This window comes from Anarhichas minor, unplaced genomic scaffold (assembly GCF_050575085.1).
Source record: "Anarhichas minor isolate MPS153535 unplaced genomic scaffold, ASM5057508v1 ptg000021l, whole genome shotgun sequence".
Lineage (NCBI taxonomy): Eukaryota > Metazoa > Chordata > Actinopteri > Perciformes > Anarhichadidae > Anarhichas > Anarhichas minor.
Genome location: NW_027466467.1, coordinates 6,363,497 through 6,382,465, shown reverse-complemented (window position 1 = coordinate 6,382,465; position 18,969 = coordinate 6,363,497). Strand labels below are relative to the sequence as shown.

The following is an 18,969-nucleotide window of genomic DNA, read 5'->3' as shown; positions in this document are numbered from 1 at the left end:
CAAGAACATGCTGCACAGTGTTGAACAGAACACTTGTTTTTTTTTAATTTTAGATCACTGACGCTTTGACTTTATTTACCGGAGGTTCATGTAATGTTCGGCATGAAGACGGTTTGTTATTGGATACGTTTTGCATCTAGTCCATAACTCACTCGGACCATGTGGTGCTTTTTGTTTTTTGATGGAATATGATTATGTCTCGGCTCACTATGATCGATAGCATCTACTGTTTGTCGAAAGGAACGACTTTTAAGAGATGTGAACGCAGTTAATGGTGTAAAATCATGATTATGAATTCATTTTAGATAAGAAGCCATGCTTTTTCATGTGTGTTTGCATTGAATAATGCATAGAAATCCCTCCACGGTTATGATAAGAATTCACCTCTGCACACAAATGTTTTAATCTCTTTCTTGAGCGACGGAGAGAAGATTATTGTTTTAGGTTTCACATTCTACTATAGCTACTTCTGTAACCAACTTTCACCCACTTGTTCCTCCTCTAATGCTGGTATTGAACTTCATTTTCCTTACTTAACAGCTGTTTGTCAAATTAATATTATAATAAATTCTTCTTTAGACCTTCATTGTGGAATTTCTATCTTCGTCACACATTGACAATGGGGGTGGGGGGAGAAACCCAGAACAGTCGTGCTTAAAGTACATTTTTGAAGTCTTTATTTGGGTGTGTCGTCACAGTTGAGCACAGCTGTTGCAGCTGGCTGGCTGGCTGTGATATGTTTGGCCGTAGCGTTCAGCCTCCCATCACTCGGCATGCTGAAATACACAAGACAGGGCTGTTTATTAGCAACCACGTACACAATGTCACGGAGTTAATGGCCGCACTAGAGATCACATGAGAGGGCTACGTGAGGTCGTCTTCAACAGAGGATTACATCCAGTCTCGTCTGAGATTAATTCTCGTTATGCAGCCTGCTGGCTAATTTTAATAAATACTTCTAAAAGGTCATTCAATTTGGCTGCGTACTGTAATATGAAGTGTATTGAGTTTACTCACCTTGCTGCCTTGGTCCCGGGTGCGGACTCGGAGCTTGTTGACCTGCGATTCGGCCGTGTCGGCCCTCTCTTCTGCATCGTCGACCTCGTGCTGGAGCTTCCTGTACTTGGAGAGGTTGGTGTTGGCCTGCTCCTCCTGCAGACGGAAGGAAAAAGAAACCCATTTAGTGTACACAGTGACCTGAAGAGGTACTCAGGCTAGTTGATCACTGACGGTACAATGATATTAAACCGCTGATGGTGGACTCACCGCTTCTTCAGTCTGCCTCTTGTAACTCTTCACCTTGGTCTGCAGCTTGTCGATGAGGTCCTGCAGGCGGACCAGGTTCTTCTTGTCTTCCTCACCCTTCACAGACAGCACAGGGGCCTCTTAATAACATGGATTCATATTTTACGCCTCGGTATGTCTTTATGTGCAGCCACACTGGTGGTTTACCTGGTAGGAGAGCTCTTTGATCCTCCTCTCATACTTGCGTACTCCCTTCTGATACTCTTGGCTCTTCTTTTGCTCAGCTTCCATTTCGTTCTCCAGTTCTTTGACCTACCAGCAAGACCAGAAAATAAACCAATCCACTCATTACAAATTACAAACGAGACTCATGAGGATTATCATGTGTGAACGTGATTATATAAGCATTTCATTGGTCTCATCTCTCACCCTGGCCTCCAACTTCTGGACCTGCTTCTTGCCGCCCTTGAGGGCGATCTGCTCGGCTTCGTCCAGACGCATCTGCAGATCCTTTATGGTCTGCTCCATGTTCTTCTTCATCCTCTCCAGATGGGCACTAGTGTCCTGCTCCTTCTTCAGCTCCTCCGCCATCATGGCTGCCTACAAGAATACAGAGGATCAGTGTTAAATGGGCATTAAGTGATCTTACAGCACAGATCAAATTACAGAATATTACAAACTCGCTGGAAAGTCGACGAGATCACTGCCAAGCCCCCCTGTAGATCCATTTTTTATTCTGTTATGTAAATGTATGGTATCATGCACTTTGTATTTTATTCATTACAGATCTTACATCAGTGATGGCCTTTTTGGCCTTCTCTTCTGCATTGCGGCACTCCTGCACAGCATCGTCCACCTCATTTGACAGCGTGGACAGATCATTCTCCAGCTTCTTCTTGTGGTTGATCAGTCCAGTGTTCTGCATCAAAAGAGCACGTTTCAAGAATTCCCCCCAGGATTAAAATGTCAGTTCATCTAAAACTAGTAACCACTAGCTGGGATCATGTAATCAGATTATCTTAACCTTTTACAGATCTAGAAAGACTAGCTAGCCGGCAAAATGAAAATACCCTCTTCATGCAGATCTACAGAAAGTAAGTGACCATTGTTTGATAAGCCCATTTATTTATTTGAAGTATTCTATGTCACTATGTTTTAACCGCTTCCTCCTACCTGAGAGTGCAACAGGTTGACTCTCTCGGTGGCCTCGAGCAGCTCGTGCTCAGCTAGCTTGCGAGCACGGTCGTTCTGCTCCAGCAGAGCCCTGAGCTCCTCCACCTCAGCAGCCAGTAGGTTGTTGCGGCGCTCCGTCACCGCCGCCTGCTCCTTCAGCTCGTCGCTCTGGTGAATAGTCTCGTCCAGCTCCAACTGAATGTCCTGTAGTCAGAGGATGTACAAGCAAAATATTTGGATTGGAATCTTTTTCCATGTGCTAATGAATCTTGACATGGGAAAGTTCATCAACCGGCCTCTAGACGGGCTCACCTTGATCTGAACCTGCAGGTTTCTCAGGAGTTTCTGGGACTCTGAGGCCTGCCTGTTGGCATGGCTCAGCTGCACCTCCATCTCATTCAGGTCGCCCTCCATCTTCTTCCTCAGGCGCACTGCCTCGTTGCGAGACTTGGCCTCAGCATCCAAGGTGGCCTGCATGGACTCCAGGGTTCTCTGGTGGTTACGGCTAAAAGTTGAAAGACATCACGGAGAGAAAATAGTTTGTATTGAGTGGCCGATGGGATAGAATCAAAAGGACAAAAAGAGTAATCAATGAATCTAACCGAAGGTTGTCAATTTCCTCATCCTTCTCTGCCAGCTTCCTGTCAATGTCGGCCTTGATCTGGTTAAGCTCCAGCTGGATGCGGAGCGTTTTGCTTTCTTCATGCTCCAGAGTGCCCTGAGACAGAAATACACTTAATGCTTAAAGATATTCTGTGGGTCACCTCTGTCAAAAAATATCCCAGACCACAAGAAGGTGTGAGCGAACTCTGCAAACTGCTTACCTCAGCTTCCTCCAGGGCAGCTTGAATCTCACTTTTTTCCATGTCCAGACTCTTCTTGATTTTCTCAAGCTCTTGGATGGTCTTCGCTCCCTGACTGATTTGATCTGTCAGGTCAGAAATCTCCTCTAAGGGAGTAGAGATAGAAACAAATGTTTATATTTCTTATAAAGTCAAGGTAAAAACACACTAAAGATCTGTTTCAATACAACCTTCTAACTGGGTATTCATGATGTGAGCTACAATGACGGGTACCTTGGAGGTTCTTGTTCTCCCTCTTGATGGTCTCCAGATGATCCAGGGTCTCCTCGTAGGAGTTCTTCAGTTTGAAGAGCTCTGTGCTCAGGCCACGAGACTCTTTTTGAGAGCTCTCCAGCTCTGACTGGCACTCTTCATACTTCTGTTTCCATTCAGCCAGCAGCTGGAGAAAACAATAAGACACAGTGGAGCAGAAGTCTTGAAATAATATGCATGGTTGTAATTGGTACCAGAACCCAAGTCACCATGTAATAAGACAGATGCATACATTAACTATTATTCATTTGACTAATGAGGGTGATTTCCCTTGAGGACAGCAAAAGCAACCCTCTGTATTAGTTGCCATCAGCCCATACCTTGTCAAAGTTGCGTTGCTTCCTGTCCAGTGCAGCAGCAGCAGCATTGGCGCGCTCCAGATCAATGACCAGGTCCTCGATCTCTGTCTGGAGCCGATGTTTAGTCTTCTCCAGGGAGGAGCACTTGGCATTTGAAGCCTCCACCTTCTCTTCAGCGTCCTGCAGACGTGTCACCAGCTTCTTCCTAATGAAAAGGCAATCACAATGTTACGCTCACGCATTCAAACGATCATTACCATCGAATTCTGTAAATTAAACTCGTCTCACTCACTTGGCTTCCTCCAGCTCTTCAGTCCTCTGGATGGCGTCAATTTCATACTTAGTCCTCCACTGAGCCACCTCAGCGTTGGCCTTGGACAGACCTCTCTGCATCTCAGCCTTGGCCTCCTGCTCCTCGTCGTACTGCTCTCTCAGAAGATCACAGTCGTGTCGAGATGACTGCAGTGCATGGGCCAGGGCATTCTTAGCCTTAGGAGACCAATCATGATGGTAGACGGCGGTTAGTCGAAGTGGAGGAACTCTGAATTTCTTCAGTTTTGTAAATAACCACTGACTGAAGCAGTGACGTGGAGCTCACCTTATTCTCCTCCTCCAGCTGTTTCTTGAGCTCCTCCACATTCTGGCCAAAGCAGTTCTTGGCACGCTGGAGCTGGGAGACCATGGATTCCCGCTCTTCAAGCTTCCGGCTCACCTCACCTGGAGAAAAAGTTACCTGTGAAACTCACCTGTCTGTGAAATCTGTTTGTGAGATTTATGATAAAACGAAAGCTCCTTACCAGCCTCAGCCTGAGCACGAGCTTTTAGGGTGCTGGTGTCGTTGAGCTGCCTCTGGAGCTCCTCGACCTTGGATTTAGCCTCGCTCAATTGGTCTTCATACAGGCGGCACATCTTCTCTGAAGTGGCCTGCAGATGAGAGATCAAAATGTTAGATTTTTGAGGGATTGATCTAGTTTGGTTCCATGCTACTCAGCGTGTCTATCCTCTTATTTTTGATTTACCTTGCCCTTGGAGAGGTGCTCCACAGTAGAGGCCAGATCATCAACCTCCAGCTTGGCCTCGCTCCTCTCCTTGTCCAGCTTCTGCTTGACCCGCTGCAGGCTGTCGATCTGCTCGCTCAGCTCTGCGACGCTGTCGGCGTGCTTCTTCCGCAAGTTTGCCGTAGTGGCCTCGTGGTGCAGCATGGCTTCCTCCAGGTCTCGCCGCAGCTTCAGGAAGTCCGCCTCTCTCTTCTTGTTGACCTCGATCTGAGCCGAGGTGGCCCCACCAGCCTCCTCCAGGCGCTCGCTCAGCTCTTCCAGCTCACGGGCCACATCGCCACGTTGCTTCTCCACTTTGGCCCTGCAAGCCCGGTCGGCCTCAAGCTCCTCCTCCAGCTCCTCTACACGAGCCTGGAAGAAAAAATAAGTCAGTTATTTTGTCGAAATGATGTTTCATAACTGCTCTATTGGAGGTTGAGACTTGTTCCCACCTGCAGCTCCTTTATCTTCTTCTCGAGCTGATTGACCAAGGCTTGCTCATCTTCTATTCTTGAGCTGATCGCATTCATTTCAAAGTCTTTCCTGATAGAGAACAGTCATTGTTAATCATTATTTTTTTAAAGCAAGATCATATTTTTCTGTGAATATATGAAAGCTCACTTCTTCAGCCTCTCATCAAGTTGTTGCTTGTCATTCTCCAAGTCCATAACCGACTCCAAGGAGAGTTTCAGATCTCCCTCCAGCTTACGTCTGACCCGTTCCAGGTCCATACGCAGCTTCTTCTCTTGTTCCAGTGATCCCTCCAGCTGATTCACAGTAGGAAGGTAAAATATGTTCCATGTTATGTATAGGATGGTGACCACCTGTGCTTTTTTTTTTTTCTTTTTGGCGAAAAATACACTCACATCATCCACTTGTTGCTCCAGCTTTGCCTTGGCTTTGGTCAGAGAGTTGACTTTGTCTTCCTCTGCCTGCAGGTCATCCAGAGTCTGCTGGTGAGCCTCCTGAAGAGCCTTCTTCTCTTTGGTCAACTTCAGTATGGTTTCATCCATAACTGCCATTTCCTCAATCAGATTCTTCACCTGCAAGCCAGAAGAAGAAAATATACTTGACACTCATGAAAAGAGAAATCCAAAACACATTTATTACTCCCCCCCCCCCGCACATACTCCAGCTAGTGAATGTGCTGTGGCTCTCTCCGTGGCCTCTTAGCGCCCTCTGGAGGCCACTCATTCCACTTCCAATGTCCATACCTTGTTCTCAGTGGCATGTTTCTCCTTTTCCACTTTAGCCAGAGTGAGCTCCAGATCGTCAATGTCTCTCTTCAGCTCAGCGCACTCGTCCTCTAGCTTGCGCTTCTTGGCGAGCAGGTTGGAGCTCATCTCCTCCTCGTCCTCCAGCCTCTCCATGATTTCTTTCACCTTGGCCTCCAGCACGATCTTCGTTTTGATGAGCAGCTCACAGCGGTCCTCGGCATCCGCAAGATTGTCCTGCTCCTACAGGGGAGAAAGCGTATGCGTTTAATACATTCCCACGCTACTGTCTGTCTCTCCAAAAGATGAATGTGTGAATACATGAGGACTGCCACTTACTGCCTGCAGCTGTAGAGAGAGGTCGTTCTTCTCTTGGGCCAGGCTGACCTGCCTCTCCTCCAGCTCTTTGCGCTTGACCTCCGATTTATCTAGAGCCTCCTTCAACTTAGACATCTCCTCCTTCAGAGCGGCCAGCTCTTTCTCTGTGGCGGCGCTTTTCAGAAGAGGCTTGATTTTGAAGAAGAGCTTCATCCAGGGCCAGTGCTTGACAGCGTTGAAGGCCCGGATGTTGTACTGGATGATCATCAGAGCCTCACTAAAAACACGGCGGAATAAAGGGATCCGTTGGAAGAGTGAGGGTTTTTATGCCATTCAAATTTTCAGGTGTACTTCTACTCGAGGGGATACTTATGCAAGTGTACATGACAATATTGGGAAGACTTATGATTTGATTTATACGTGGATCCATATATCCACATATGGAATCAGCTGAAACACTTAAACTTTTGGATTGAGAGTGTGTGAAAAGTAGTTAACAAGTAGTTGAGTGGAAAGGTCTAACTGTTAAATAAAAGTATTGGATAAATGGTTGAAAATTGCTAAAAATAAAAGAAAAAAAACAGTTGTAATACTTAGAGAAAAGTCACGCATGAATGTCTCTACTAGTTAGCTAAAAGAACAGCATAAACAATGGTTGTAGTAATTAGCCAACGTAATTGATAAAATGTTTAAATAGTTAGCTAATAGATAAACAGTTAAAAAAGTCAGCTAAAAGTTTGGATAAATAATGGAAACATGTAGCTTCTGACACTAATAGTACAAATCAAACGTAATTAAACTAAACTAAACATTGCCAGTTGCGACAATATCCACTTTTATAATAATGTTAAAATAACTAAAAACAAGTGCACACGTTTCTGACATGAATGTATGAAGTACTTGAGTTCTCCGCTCTTAAAACCAGCAGAAGGGAAGATCAGATCAAGTTAACAGAAGAAGGTCATAAAGATTCATCCTGGAGTTCCCCGTTTGTTTCTTTAGTTACTTATCTTGGCACTAATCCTGCTGCTATCCGCTCTCTTGTATCTAATCATACACAGAGTGATGCGAAATGAAATCGTACACCTTATGCTGCTTTTGATGTTTCATGACTGTGACCAAACAGGGTTACCAGATTGATTTAGTCTCAGTAGAATGGCGTCTCGTGGCCCTAAATATGGACCCAGAGCAGACTGGTCAAGGACTCCCTGTCAGTGTTTAGAGGGTGAGTTTGAGTGAGCGTGCACACGTCTGGGTGGGAGGTGAGTGGGGGTGAGTGGGGGTGGCTGATTGCATTTTCGGCATGGCTCCATGCCGGGTGCCTCTCAAAGGTGAGCGTCTGTGTTTATTTAGAAACTAAAGCCCTCTGTCCGACGGCCGACTTTAATCCTCTGTCACCCGCCACACATCCCATCAATGCACTCACTTAGAAGTACAGGCGCCGCGGACAAAAGGGGCCAGGGGCCATCGGGCATCCAGAGAGGGGGGCCGGGGGTTGTATTTTTAGGGAGGGCCCGAGCAGCTGCCACTTGACACATGTCGCCACCTGGCTCTGAGGACACCGTCAGCATTGTTTAATTTAGAGAGGCTGGTTGGAGAGAATGGCCGAAGACCTGCGAGAAGGGTCTGTGTTTGTATGTTTGTATGTATGTATGTATGTGTTTGTGAGTGTGTGAGAGACATGGACGGGGCCCTTATTACCAGTAAGGCCACACACATGCCTGGTAACCATACAAGGGCAAGCGCACGCCTCACCACACGCTGATAACACTGCCCTTGCATGCCACACATACTGGAGCGAGGGAGTGAACACTAAGGTATAGTGTATCACAAGCTGAAAGGCTCGCGGCTGATTGTGTTGCTATTGAACCTGTTCAGAAGAGCAACTGTTGGGGGACGTTTCTTTTTTTTATTTTTTTTTATGTACTCATGTCTTCATTTTCCTGTGAAGTATCAAGCTCAAAGGCTTTCCTCTGCCTATGAATACATTTAATATTCATTCAGGACTATAAAAAACAGTGATAGTCAACAAAAGTCTTCTTACGTCATTTCTGAGATCTTATTCAGCTCCTTCCTCATTAATCTGCCACGAGCGCTGGCCTGCAGCAGCGTCAGGACTTTGGCCAGACGCTCATCCCTCAGTTCTTCGAGGTGACCGAGCAGGCCTGCCTTGAAGAACACCTACATGAAGCCAAGACACCGGGGGATAAAATGAAACGGTGGTTAAAGGTCTATCTTTTAAAAAGAAAAAGAAAAGAAAAACACCAAACCAAAGAATAACCGAATCGATCACATACAGTCAGAAATTATTTATTTTCACTTGTTCATTAAAAAGAAAATACCATCACATCATCATCCAATTTGAAATAATTTTCAATTTAGCTTTATTTTGCCACTCACAGCTCTGCTTTACGCAAGCTGCTACTTCCTACCTTTGTGTGTCCAAATCTATACTGGTTGTGGTCGATGTCCAGCGAGGACAGCAGATTCTCCGCAGCTTTCCTGCTGTCCATGAACTTATCATCCGGGATGGCTTGGGGGTGCAGGATGCGGTAGCTGAAAGGACGAATAAAAGTGTTTTAGGACAGATTACTGGGACTCAAAGTCCTTGCCATGATATCCAAAAGTGATCTGAAGGTGGTCTGTACCGCTGCTTGAATTCAGCGTAGAGGATGCGGTTGGGAAAGCCTTTCCTGCAGATCCTGATGCCTTCCAGCACACCGTTGCAGCGCAGCTGGTGCAGCACCATGAATGGGTCCATGATCCCTGTGCAGAGCAAGTTTCAAACATGAGCCCAGTCGCATTTGTTTACCGCCGAATGATATGCCGTGATTGTGCTGCTTTGTTTACCTGGAATCTTGGTCTCATTGGGGATGATGCAGCGAACAAAGTGAGGCTGGGTGCTGCGGAGGTTGGTCATCAGCTTGTTCAGGTTTTCCTGTCGGAAATGAAAAACGCCGCGAATCAAGTTACATGAATAAATAATAATACCTTTAACTATTCCAACAAAACAAAAATATCACCATATAAAATGTGTTTATTCTGCAGGACTTTGAGTTCCTCACACGTGAAATCCTCGACGTAAAGGAGAGAGGAGCCAGCACAGACTTAAAGTGATGTTCATGTGATCATTGCCCTAAACATCACTGCAAGTCTTAACTGCCTCCGCCTCAGCTGTCCAACGATGATGCCCGCAATATCTCGCACCACACAAAACATTGGAATAGCAGTAATGGATAGTAAAAGACCATTTTAACTTGTGGTGTCAGTCTCACCTTGTGAAGCTGAGACACGGTCTGGAAAGAGGCAGCCTTCTTCCTCTTCTCCTTGCCGCCGATCTTGTGTTCGGACACTGCGAGGTAATTAGCAGGGTGATTAATTTGACCTCCTTAAGATGTCCGCTGTATGCTATTGAAATCCTGTTTACTGTACCTGAGTCTGAGGCGACATAGTTCTCGTACAGAGAAGCTAGCAGCTTGTTGGCGGACTTCCGGAAACACGCCACCACCGTCTCGTTGAGTGGGTCTTTATTTTTGTCCAGCCAGCCAATAATGTTATACGGTACCTGTGAAAGCAGCAAGGGACATCAATGTTAGTGAATGATGTATGTAAGAATTAACGTTGAAAGACTGTCGCAGGGCTTGAGTGAGAACGCACTTACCACTCCGGCATAGTGCCCCAGCTCAAAATGGGCCTCGTACTTGCGCTTCTTGTCCGGCCTTGGCTTTTGGAAATTGGGCGACTTTCCAATGTGATTATCATACATCTTGGCTTTGAAGCTGCTGTCGGTGGCCTTTGGGAACATGCACTCCTCTTCAAGGATGGACATGATGCCCAGTGGCTGGAGAAAGAGCGTTGGAGTGTTACATACGCCTCTTCTTGAAACTTGTTTGTAATTATATTATGGACAAACCGCTTTGTTTACCTTTTCGATGAGGTCAATGCAAGCTTGAAGGTCCAGCCCGAAGTCGATGAAGGTCCAGTCGATGCCCTCCCTCTTGTACTCCTCCTGCTCCAGGATGAACATGTGGTGGTTGAAGAACTGTTGCAGCTTCTCATTTGTGAAGTTGATGCACAGCTGCTCAAAGCTGTTGAGCTGCAATGAAAGAGGAACAGGTGTCCAGAGGGAGCATTAGAAGTTAGAACAGCACGGAGAAACATGCTGCAGTATTGCTAATTCGTCACAATAAGACAAGATGAGGTACAAACAGAGCACCTGTTGATATTACACCAAAATATGCTTACTTACTTCAAAGATCTCAAACCCAGCGATGTCCAGGACCCCTATGAAGTACTGCCGAGTCAGGGAGGTGTACAGGGTGCGGTTGATCCGTCCCACGAGCCATTTGAACATGCGGTCGTACGTGGCTTTGGCCAGAGCACCAACGGCGTAGTTAACCTACAGCACCCACACACGCAGGAGCAATACAGCTGTCATTCACATGAATAGCCTCTGTTGCTTGGATACCAGATTCCAGTGTGTGTGGAGTGGCGAGTGTATTGATCGACCAAGGTTTAAGAAGCCGTCCGTCATCGGCACACTCAATGAAGTGAAAATTAACACACTGAATTATTTCTACCCTGTAAAGTACATTTCATACTGCAGTTCTGCTTTTAGTTGTTTGGTATGTTGTGCCTCATTTTCCACTTCCACTATCACGGAAATATCATCTCATTCATTGTCTTTCAGATTATCTAAATAATGAAAACACAGACGGCAGGCATTGCACCTTCTCACCTGTTCGACATTCTGTCCCTTCACCACGTACTCATTGCCCACCTTCACCCTTGGGTGCAGGAGGCCCTTGATGAGGTCAGCTGAACTGACACCCATCAGGTATGAGGCCTTGTCTGCACCTGGTGACCAAACAGGAAGAAAAAATTAAAAATCACAAACTTGCTTTTAAATCAAATTGTCCTTGTGTCGGATGTCTCGTTACTGGCTCTTACTTTCAGTGCCGTCGGCCTCCGCCTGCTCCTCGCGCTGCTTCAGCTTGAATTTCATGTTGCCAAAGTGCATGATGGCTCCAACTATTTTATAGCAGCCGTACTTCTCGTCGGCCAGGAAGCCGAGGATGTCCATGGCATGCTGTAAAGAAGCCCAAGATCAGTTATCTCACAACTTCACAAATCTCAATGTGGACATAATGAAAGCTCATACATCGGTGGCCATCAGCTCCTGTCCGTCATCCATGTTCTCCACGGTGGTCACGCCCTGCGAGCAGAGGTGGTAGTCGTACGGGTTGGAGGACACCAGCAGCATGTCTGGAAGAAAAGAGTTTACAGGATCGCGTCGCAGTCCTGCCGTAGTATGTCATGAAATATCCAAAGCAGCCAGAATGACTAACCTAACAGTTCAGGTTTCTTCTGTGACATGATCTGGTAGTAGATGTGGTAGCTCCTCTCGCCGGGCTGCTGAAATATCACTCTGGATTTTTCCAGAAGATCTGAAGGACAGAAAGGAGAGAGAGCAGCGTGTTCGTCTTCAATATGGAACAAGAAGAGAATCTACAGGATTGACACGATGTTTGACCATTAACTCACATATGTCAATATCAGACGAGGCTAGTTTGCCAGTAGGCCCGAAGTGGATCCTGATGAACTTGCCCTGTGGGTAAAAATATCTTTTAAATGCTCCAGAAATCGGGCAACAAATTATCAAACTAATTTGAATGTACATACAACATGCTATGTACAGGGGATTGTCCTGGTACTCACGAAACGGGATGAGTTGTCATTTCTTAGCGTTTTGGCGTTACCAAACGCCTCCATGGCAGGGTTCGCCTCGATGATCTGATCCTCCAGAGTCCCCTGAGTAGGTAAAATATAGAGATGACCAGTCACGTTATTTTTGACAATTCGCATTTTATTTTAAATCACTGTTAAACATAATGTTGCTGTGTCATTTCCCCTCCTGCAGCTTAAACTCACCCCTGTTTTAGTGGCAGGACCTTGCTGCAAAAGAATAAGTTGAGAAGCCTGTGAGTTTCATATCGCATAAAGCAAGATTGAATAATGCTTACACAAGCAAAAGGGAAACATCATAACCAACTGGAGAATTAGATAGTGGTTGTTAAAGCTGTGGTGAAAACCAATGGCCACCTTGTTTTATATGATGAGGTGTAGGGAACTCGGGGGAGAAAAAGGTAAGAAAAATGAACACAGAAAAGTCAAAACTCAAAGCAAAGGGAAAGATAATGGGGAAAAAAGCCAAAAAATATGACATGGAAAGGGAAAAATAAAAATAGTTAAAAAATCAATAAAGAGTAAAGTGTCTGGAAAGGGCTTCACAACACATGAGGGTAAAGACATTCGCCATTTTGACAGTGAGGAGAATGTATGGACACGGTTTAAAGGGGATACACGGAAGGATTCCTGGGACCAAAAAATGAAGGCAAAAAAAATACAGCAAAAAAAAAAAAAAAAAAGCTGGGAAACAAAAATGTTGCCACATCAGCCTTACTCCTTTTTTGGAAGTTGATTCCCCAATAGCTGCCACAATGGCAAAATACTGAATGACACGTTTCGTGTTGACAGTTTTGCCAGCACCGGATTCTCCGCTATAGGAGTGTGAAAAAATAACAAAGTGTACATACAACAGGTAAAAACAGGCAAAAGTAGTGTAAATCAAAAATAATTACACTGCATGCCACAAAACAGACAGGAAAAAAACCCAAGTGAAGATAGATTTCAGTTAAAGAGAAAAACTTTGGAGGAAAAAAAAAAATTTGAAAATGGCTGTGTGGACGGTCTACATGTTATATGGCTGCTTCTACAGTTACAAACTTCTTAATTCTCTAATTTGTGACGAGGCAGAGAAATGTATTCACTTTGATACTTACGTAATGAGCATGGACTGGTTCTCCCGATCTGAGGAAAAGACAATAACACAAGGCTTGTAACATACGTATGACTGAAGAGTTTGTGCGTTGTTTTTTTGGTATACGTTTGTGTGTACTGTGTGTTGTTATAATATCATAGTGTGCACTCACTGCGCAGCATATCATTGTATGCATTGTCTGCGATGGAGTAGATGTGCGGCGGATACTCAGAGCGGCGTTTGCCTTTGTAGGCAGCGACCACAGTGGGTGTGTAGACTGGCAGCCATTTGTATGGATTCACCGTCACACAGAAGAGCCCGGAGTAGGTCTGAGGGACACAGGACATGGCACAACATTAACACACCATGATACATCACCGGAAGCCAAAATGGCCAGTACTGTCATTGCTCAAGCTTGCAGTTGTAATTTAATCTGGATAATGATGCCTCTTAGGGGAACATGGAAACATGGGAGAGGGGAAGTACCGTCAGTCCATAACGGGATACTCACATAAATCATCCAGGCAGCGTAACGTTTGCGCAGGTTGTACAGCACAGAAGCCTCATTGAGGTGCGTCAGCATGGCCATGTCTTCAATCATGTCAAACTTTGGAGGATTCATCTGCTGGATGTCAGACTCCTTCACTGACAGAGACTAAAGGGATGGACGCAGGCAGACATGAGGAGGGGAACATGGGATCGTGCTGTAGTGTTTTCATTCATTACTGCATAGAGAGCGGGTGATCACTTACCCTCCCATCTTTGGTATCAACAATGACTTTGTCACCGGTGAGCTCCTTGATCTCAATCTCAATGTACGCTTCTTTTTCATCAGGGACCCAGGCTCGCTTCTTACCTAACAGTAGAGCAGACAGAGGAGGATGTTGGAAAGTAGCAAAACGCTCCATAGTACAAAACATACACCAAATCATCACCTCACTCAAGTGTGTTATTGAAGACAAATTGTTAAACTATATTGATAAAGCACCTTTCAAAAACACATTTACAATAAAATGAATTGTAACATTTTGCTTTGAAAAAAGTTATTAATTTGTTTAATAGGTTAATATACTTTGTACCTATTTTGCTATGTTCTTGTCTTTAAAAACACTGCAACAAATGCAACTGCAATAACGAACAGGAATCTCACACCATCAGCTGAATGTTTGCCTTATTTAAAAACAGATGTATGAATTTATGTAAATCAAAAACTGAATTAATTTCTGATATGAATATCTGTTGATTATGTTCCGTTTTCGTTGAACTCTCCTCTTTAGGCCTACCGTCAAAAACGATGTTGTCCGACGCCAACAGCTCCAGCTCAGACTTGCGTAAAAACGCTGCAGCGTCCCCGAATTCCTTCATGTCAAAGCGCGACATGGTGGCAGCTCCTCGCCGTCCCCAACAACCCGACGCACCAGTGAGATAGACGAGGTGAGGAACTCCTCTGGTAAGAAAAGAAAGCTTTGCATTAGGGTCAGTAGTTCTTTATATGTTAAAGCTGGGTTGTCTTACTTCAGCCCTCAATTTCTAATGAAAACAATACGTGGCCATGAAATCACTACCTGTGCGTAAAGAGCGCAAATCCACTATAAACAAGTGAGAATACAAATATAGAAACATCTTGCGCGTTAATTGACCCGTGCCAGCAAAGGCAAACAGTTAACCCTATACTGCTTGACTGAAACTTTTACTCTACAAAACACTTTAAAGGGCAGCCAACCCGTGCGTAAAATGCGTAGAGATCAACCTACCAAACAATAGTTCTCCGCTGACCTCGGGAAGACCACAACGAAATAACAGTTCGGTGAGATGTGCCCTGCTTTATACTGTGTCTCTGAAGGTCACGGTCAGTGGACATTTGTCCGTCATTAGCATATGCCACCTCCTCCGACGCCTATTGGTGCTGAGTGCTTGTCACAATTGACACAAAAGGAAAGCTACGTTTTTGTCATTGCGCTAAACCCAAGCCGGCTATTTTTGTATCCCAGTTATTTTATGCACTGTACACACTGCGAGGGAGTAGGAGAGAGAGTTGCATTTGGAGCATCCCTGTTGGGGGGAATTTTTTCACTTCGTAGATTTTGAAGGGTATAGTGCATCATGAGTGTCCACACACAAAAACAAAACCTGGAAATTATACGGAATATTTGAAGGAAAACCACCAAATTATGTGCATGGAATATTAAAAGCCATTTTTAAGTAACAATCAGTAGTTTTAGGAACACATCTAGAATTTTCTTTTTCTTTTACTCACCCCTGACCTCCTGATAAACACACTTCCCACTTTATGTGATGCTTATGAGCTCATGTTGGCCTCAAAGTAACAGCCCTGTAGCTTTCGTGTTGTTCAGTGCCAACAGTGATGTTTGCTATTGTGTTTGGCCACAGAGGATGCAACCTTAGAAGAGATTATTTCAGGAGCTGTGTGGCATTAAACATGCTACTATAAATACACAACATTATATTAATAGAGAGAAACATGGCGCGGGGCTCCTACGCAATAAAGAGTCTTGCAATAATTTAAAAGCAATAAACATGAGCGACGATTCATTCAAGATATGTGATGAAAGATCTTCTATTTCATTTCAGTTTTTCAGATTGCTTCTACGAAGCTGTTGCCAGCAATATGTAGGGCTTTAGCACCTTGGGCCTCTGATGGAAACTATGGAGTATCTTGGAAACTATCTACTGGTAGCACGGTGTGTTAAATTGTCACATGTAGCTGCTATAATTTTGTGTATCAATCAAGCAATCAATCAAACTTTATTTATATAGAACAAGTCACATGTCAAATGCCACTCCAATTGCTGAACACGTATACTATGATAAAACTAATGACTACATTAAAGGCCTGGCTAAAAAGTTTTTTTTTTTTTTTATATATCCACACTCTCTGCTCCCCTGTATCCACTAATTCTGGCATTAGCGCTGCGCCTCTCACACTCTGGCTCCACCAGATCTGACCTTCAGAGCAAGGGGAGAGGTGGGAGCCTGGTATGAGAGCAGGGTGACAGTGCAGCACGGGGGGAGGGAAACGGGACCACGGTTTCTCAGAATAGACAAAGCCAGAGTCCAGCATTCCTGATAGGGAGATTGACTGTTAACTGTTGGCTGCGTCGGATTCTGCAGAACGCCACCTAGATAAGCCGAAGATGGCCGTCTGCTGCCAACCGAGACGCTTTAACTTTTACAAACCCTGAGAAGCGATGGGCCTGCTTTTAATGTGGCAGAAAGGGTTCGTTCTAATTTCACACACATTGAGAAACAAGAAAACAAACTCCTAAATGGATGTCTTGACTTGAGGGACGGCCATCTTTGTTGATGCCGTTATCTGTTGCCGTGGCAGACTGAGAGGTGTTTCCGTGATGGCTCAAACTTTCTTGGGCATCAGTTAGATAGAGCGGGCCTGGCTATTCTGGGAAAAGGGGCTCTTCAGAGAAGCAGAGGCTGGTTTATGTACTATGTCACTCGCTGCACCATTTGAAAAGCTGGCATGCTGATAACACACGAGGAGGAGATGAATCCCAAAGTCCCGAGAGTTGCTGGCTTTAAATAAGTCCACATTCTCCGGCACGTAAACACACACACACCCACACACACAAACACATAGTGAAATGTATGCAGCCGTTAGTGCAGTCCCCCAGCACATCTCTCTGCACTGCTATACTGCAGCCCGCTGCAACAGCTGACTCCTCCGAGCAACAGCTCTCCTTACGTCCTCAGTGTTCCTCAAAATCATTTAGACCCTAATGTGGCCAGGCCCATTAATGCTCATGTTTTGATTATAAGACATTTGTATAAAATGACCAAACTGGCATCCGGCTGTAGTGTTCAAGCCCAAAAGGCTGGGACGAAGTCCTCAGTTCACTCGGATGGATTGGTTCGCCGACAGTTAGGTGACATGCAAGTGAGGAGCCGACATTTTGGTCACCAAGACTTGATCTGGGGGTCTGTCACAGTTGTTTTAGATCATCATGCACAGAATACCAGCAGGCTTAGGCAGCGGGATGGAGAGAGAGATTGGGAATTATGACTGCAGTCATTCTCCGCACTGTGCAATCGCACCTCACAGAGTCACACCTTTCTCCATGTTCGGCCTCTGCACAGGTGGGACTGCTGGGACAATATCCATCCATCCATCCATCCACCCATCCATCTTTTTACCATTCTATCCATCTTTCTATCTTTCTATTAATTCAAAGTGGCTTTATTGGCATGAACGTTTCAGAAAAAACAATGTTGCCAAAGAATCTAAATAAAAAAGTACACAATGATGTTAATATGAATATACATATTGGGCAGCAAGATATGCCTTTTCTCCTTCTCCGAGTATATTTCATTTGGATTTGTCATTATTATCATAAAACTCTTTGAAATATGGGATAACAGAGTTGAATTTGTCAAAATAAATATTCCTCATACCTATCTATCCGTCTATCCATTTATCCGATTTTTTCAAACTTTACTATCAGTGCACATTTTTACAGAAAAAACGTCTAGAGAAATATTGCTATAACTTTATACACTGTTCACTCTTTGTCCATATTTTTATACGTTGTCTTGTTCGTCTCTTTTATGAACTCTTTTTCTTTTTTCCCCTTCTGTAAAAAGTGCTGTATAATTTTGCATGTTGACCAGAACAAATGTTAAGATCCCTGTTTTGCTCTCTAGCAGTAACCTAAAAATGGACGGTGGAGCAGTGTTTCATTTTGGATCAAAGCATTCATAGAGGGTGGATATTTCTGTAATCGCCTCGTGCCTGCCCACAATACCTTGCAGCAACTGTGTGGGCTCAGGTCTTAGCCCTCGGTTCATCAGAGTGGAGACGGACTGACGCGTGGCACAAACTCTCTAAAGCCCCAATTACTTTTCCACACCCACTCCACCCCCCTGACATCTATCCACACACAAACACACACACACACACGTGCAGTAATAACACACAGCGAAGTTAATCAGTCTTTTAGCGAGCTGTTTGGGGGTTTGATACGTCAGCTATTAGCCTCTGGCTCCAGACAATATCGCGTCTCTCATTGTCCTAAGTTGTGGTCTGGGTCAGTGGGCCCGGCCTGCCCGGCCAGCCCTGCCCTCAGTATGCACGGCAGCCCTCAGCTGTCTTTCTATTTCAGGAGCATGGAGGACATACCATGACCCAGCTGGGGCATCAGAGACAATGGACATGCTGCCTTATCCAAACACAGGCCCGCAGACAATCTGACGCACTCCAGGATCCCTGTGAGAGCCCCGCTGCAGCCCCCCTCCTGCCCAATAAAGCTGAAGTAAAGGGTTAACAAGGCTGCACAGGCACTGATACACATCACTCAGGAGCTGCACGCTATGATGAGCAATCCATTGCAAGGAGCGATACATTCATTGTGTAATGTGTGATAACAGGCAGTAATGTAGTGAAGAGTAAACACATACTCAGTTCATCCACCATTTTATTTCTAGAATACAGTTTGACAGGTTGATGCAGGTTTTTGTGATCTTTGTAGATAAAGTGAACTCGTGTAATTCACTACAACATGTTATCCTTGTATTGCTAATTGTGAATTTATGGAAATGGAAATAAATAAGATTGATGATGTGGTGAGTTTATCTATTTACCAACACATGCCTGAAACGTTTATACCAATGTTTTCACTGTGGATTTGTACTAACCTTGCTATACAGAACAGTTGAACTCACTCAAAGATGTGTTTTTAATCGCTCGTATTCAGGTTCCAGTGAAATCAGCGTTTCTAA

The 18,969-nt window shown here is 44.8% G+C and overlaps 1 protein-coding gene across 1 annotated transcript; it reads right to left on the bottom strand.

Moving 5' to 3' along the window:
- Window positions 1–966: 966 nt before the first annotated feature.
- myh7ba (myosin, heavy chain 7B, cardiac muscle, beta a) lies at window positions 967–15,462 on the bottom strand. The gene is made up of 41 exons (XM_076096389.1): window positions 14,505–15,462; window positions 13,974–14,077; window positions 13,733–13,876; window positions 13,394–13,550; window positions 13,244–13,271; window positions 12,865–12,961; window positions 12,120–12,212; window positions 11,946–12,009; window positions 11,750–11,848; window positions 11,563–11,666; window positions 11,352–11,490; window positions 11,140–11,258; window positions 10,651–10,800; window positions 10,327–10,497; window positions 10,063–10,242; window positions 9,834–9,966; window positions 9,677–9,753; window positions 9,252–9,339; window positions 9,050–9,167; window positions 8,834–8,957; window positions 8,446–8,582; window positions 6,423–6,678; window positions 6,084–6,326; window positions 5,736–5,912; window positions 5,491–5,636; window positions 5,322–5,412; window positions 4,852–5,241; window positions 4,630–4,756; window positions 4,431–4,549; window positions 4,125–4,321; window positions 3,854–4,037; window positions 3,495–3,660; window positions 3,243–3,367; window positions 3,021–3,136; window positions 2,731–2,923; window positions 2,419–2,622; window positions 2,039–2,164; window positions 1,675–1,845; window positions 1,453–1,557; window positions 1,267–1,362; window positions 967–1,152 (listed from the first exon to the last, which is right to left on the bottom strand). Exons 1-41 carry the CDS (start codon window positions 14,599–14,601, stop codon window positions 967–969), a joined length of 5,841 nt encoding a protein of 1,946 aa, XP_075952504.1. The 5' UTR covers window positions 14,602–15,462.
- Window positions 15,463–18,969: the final 3,507 nt, after the last annotated feature.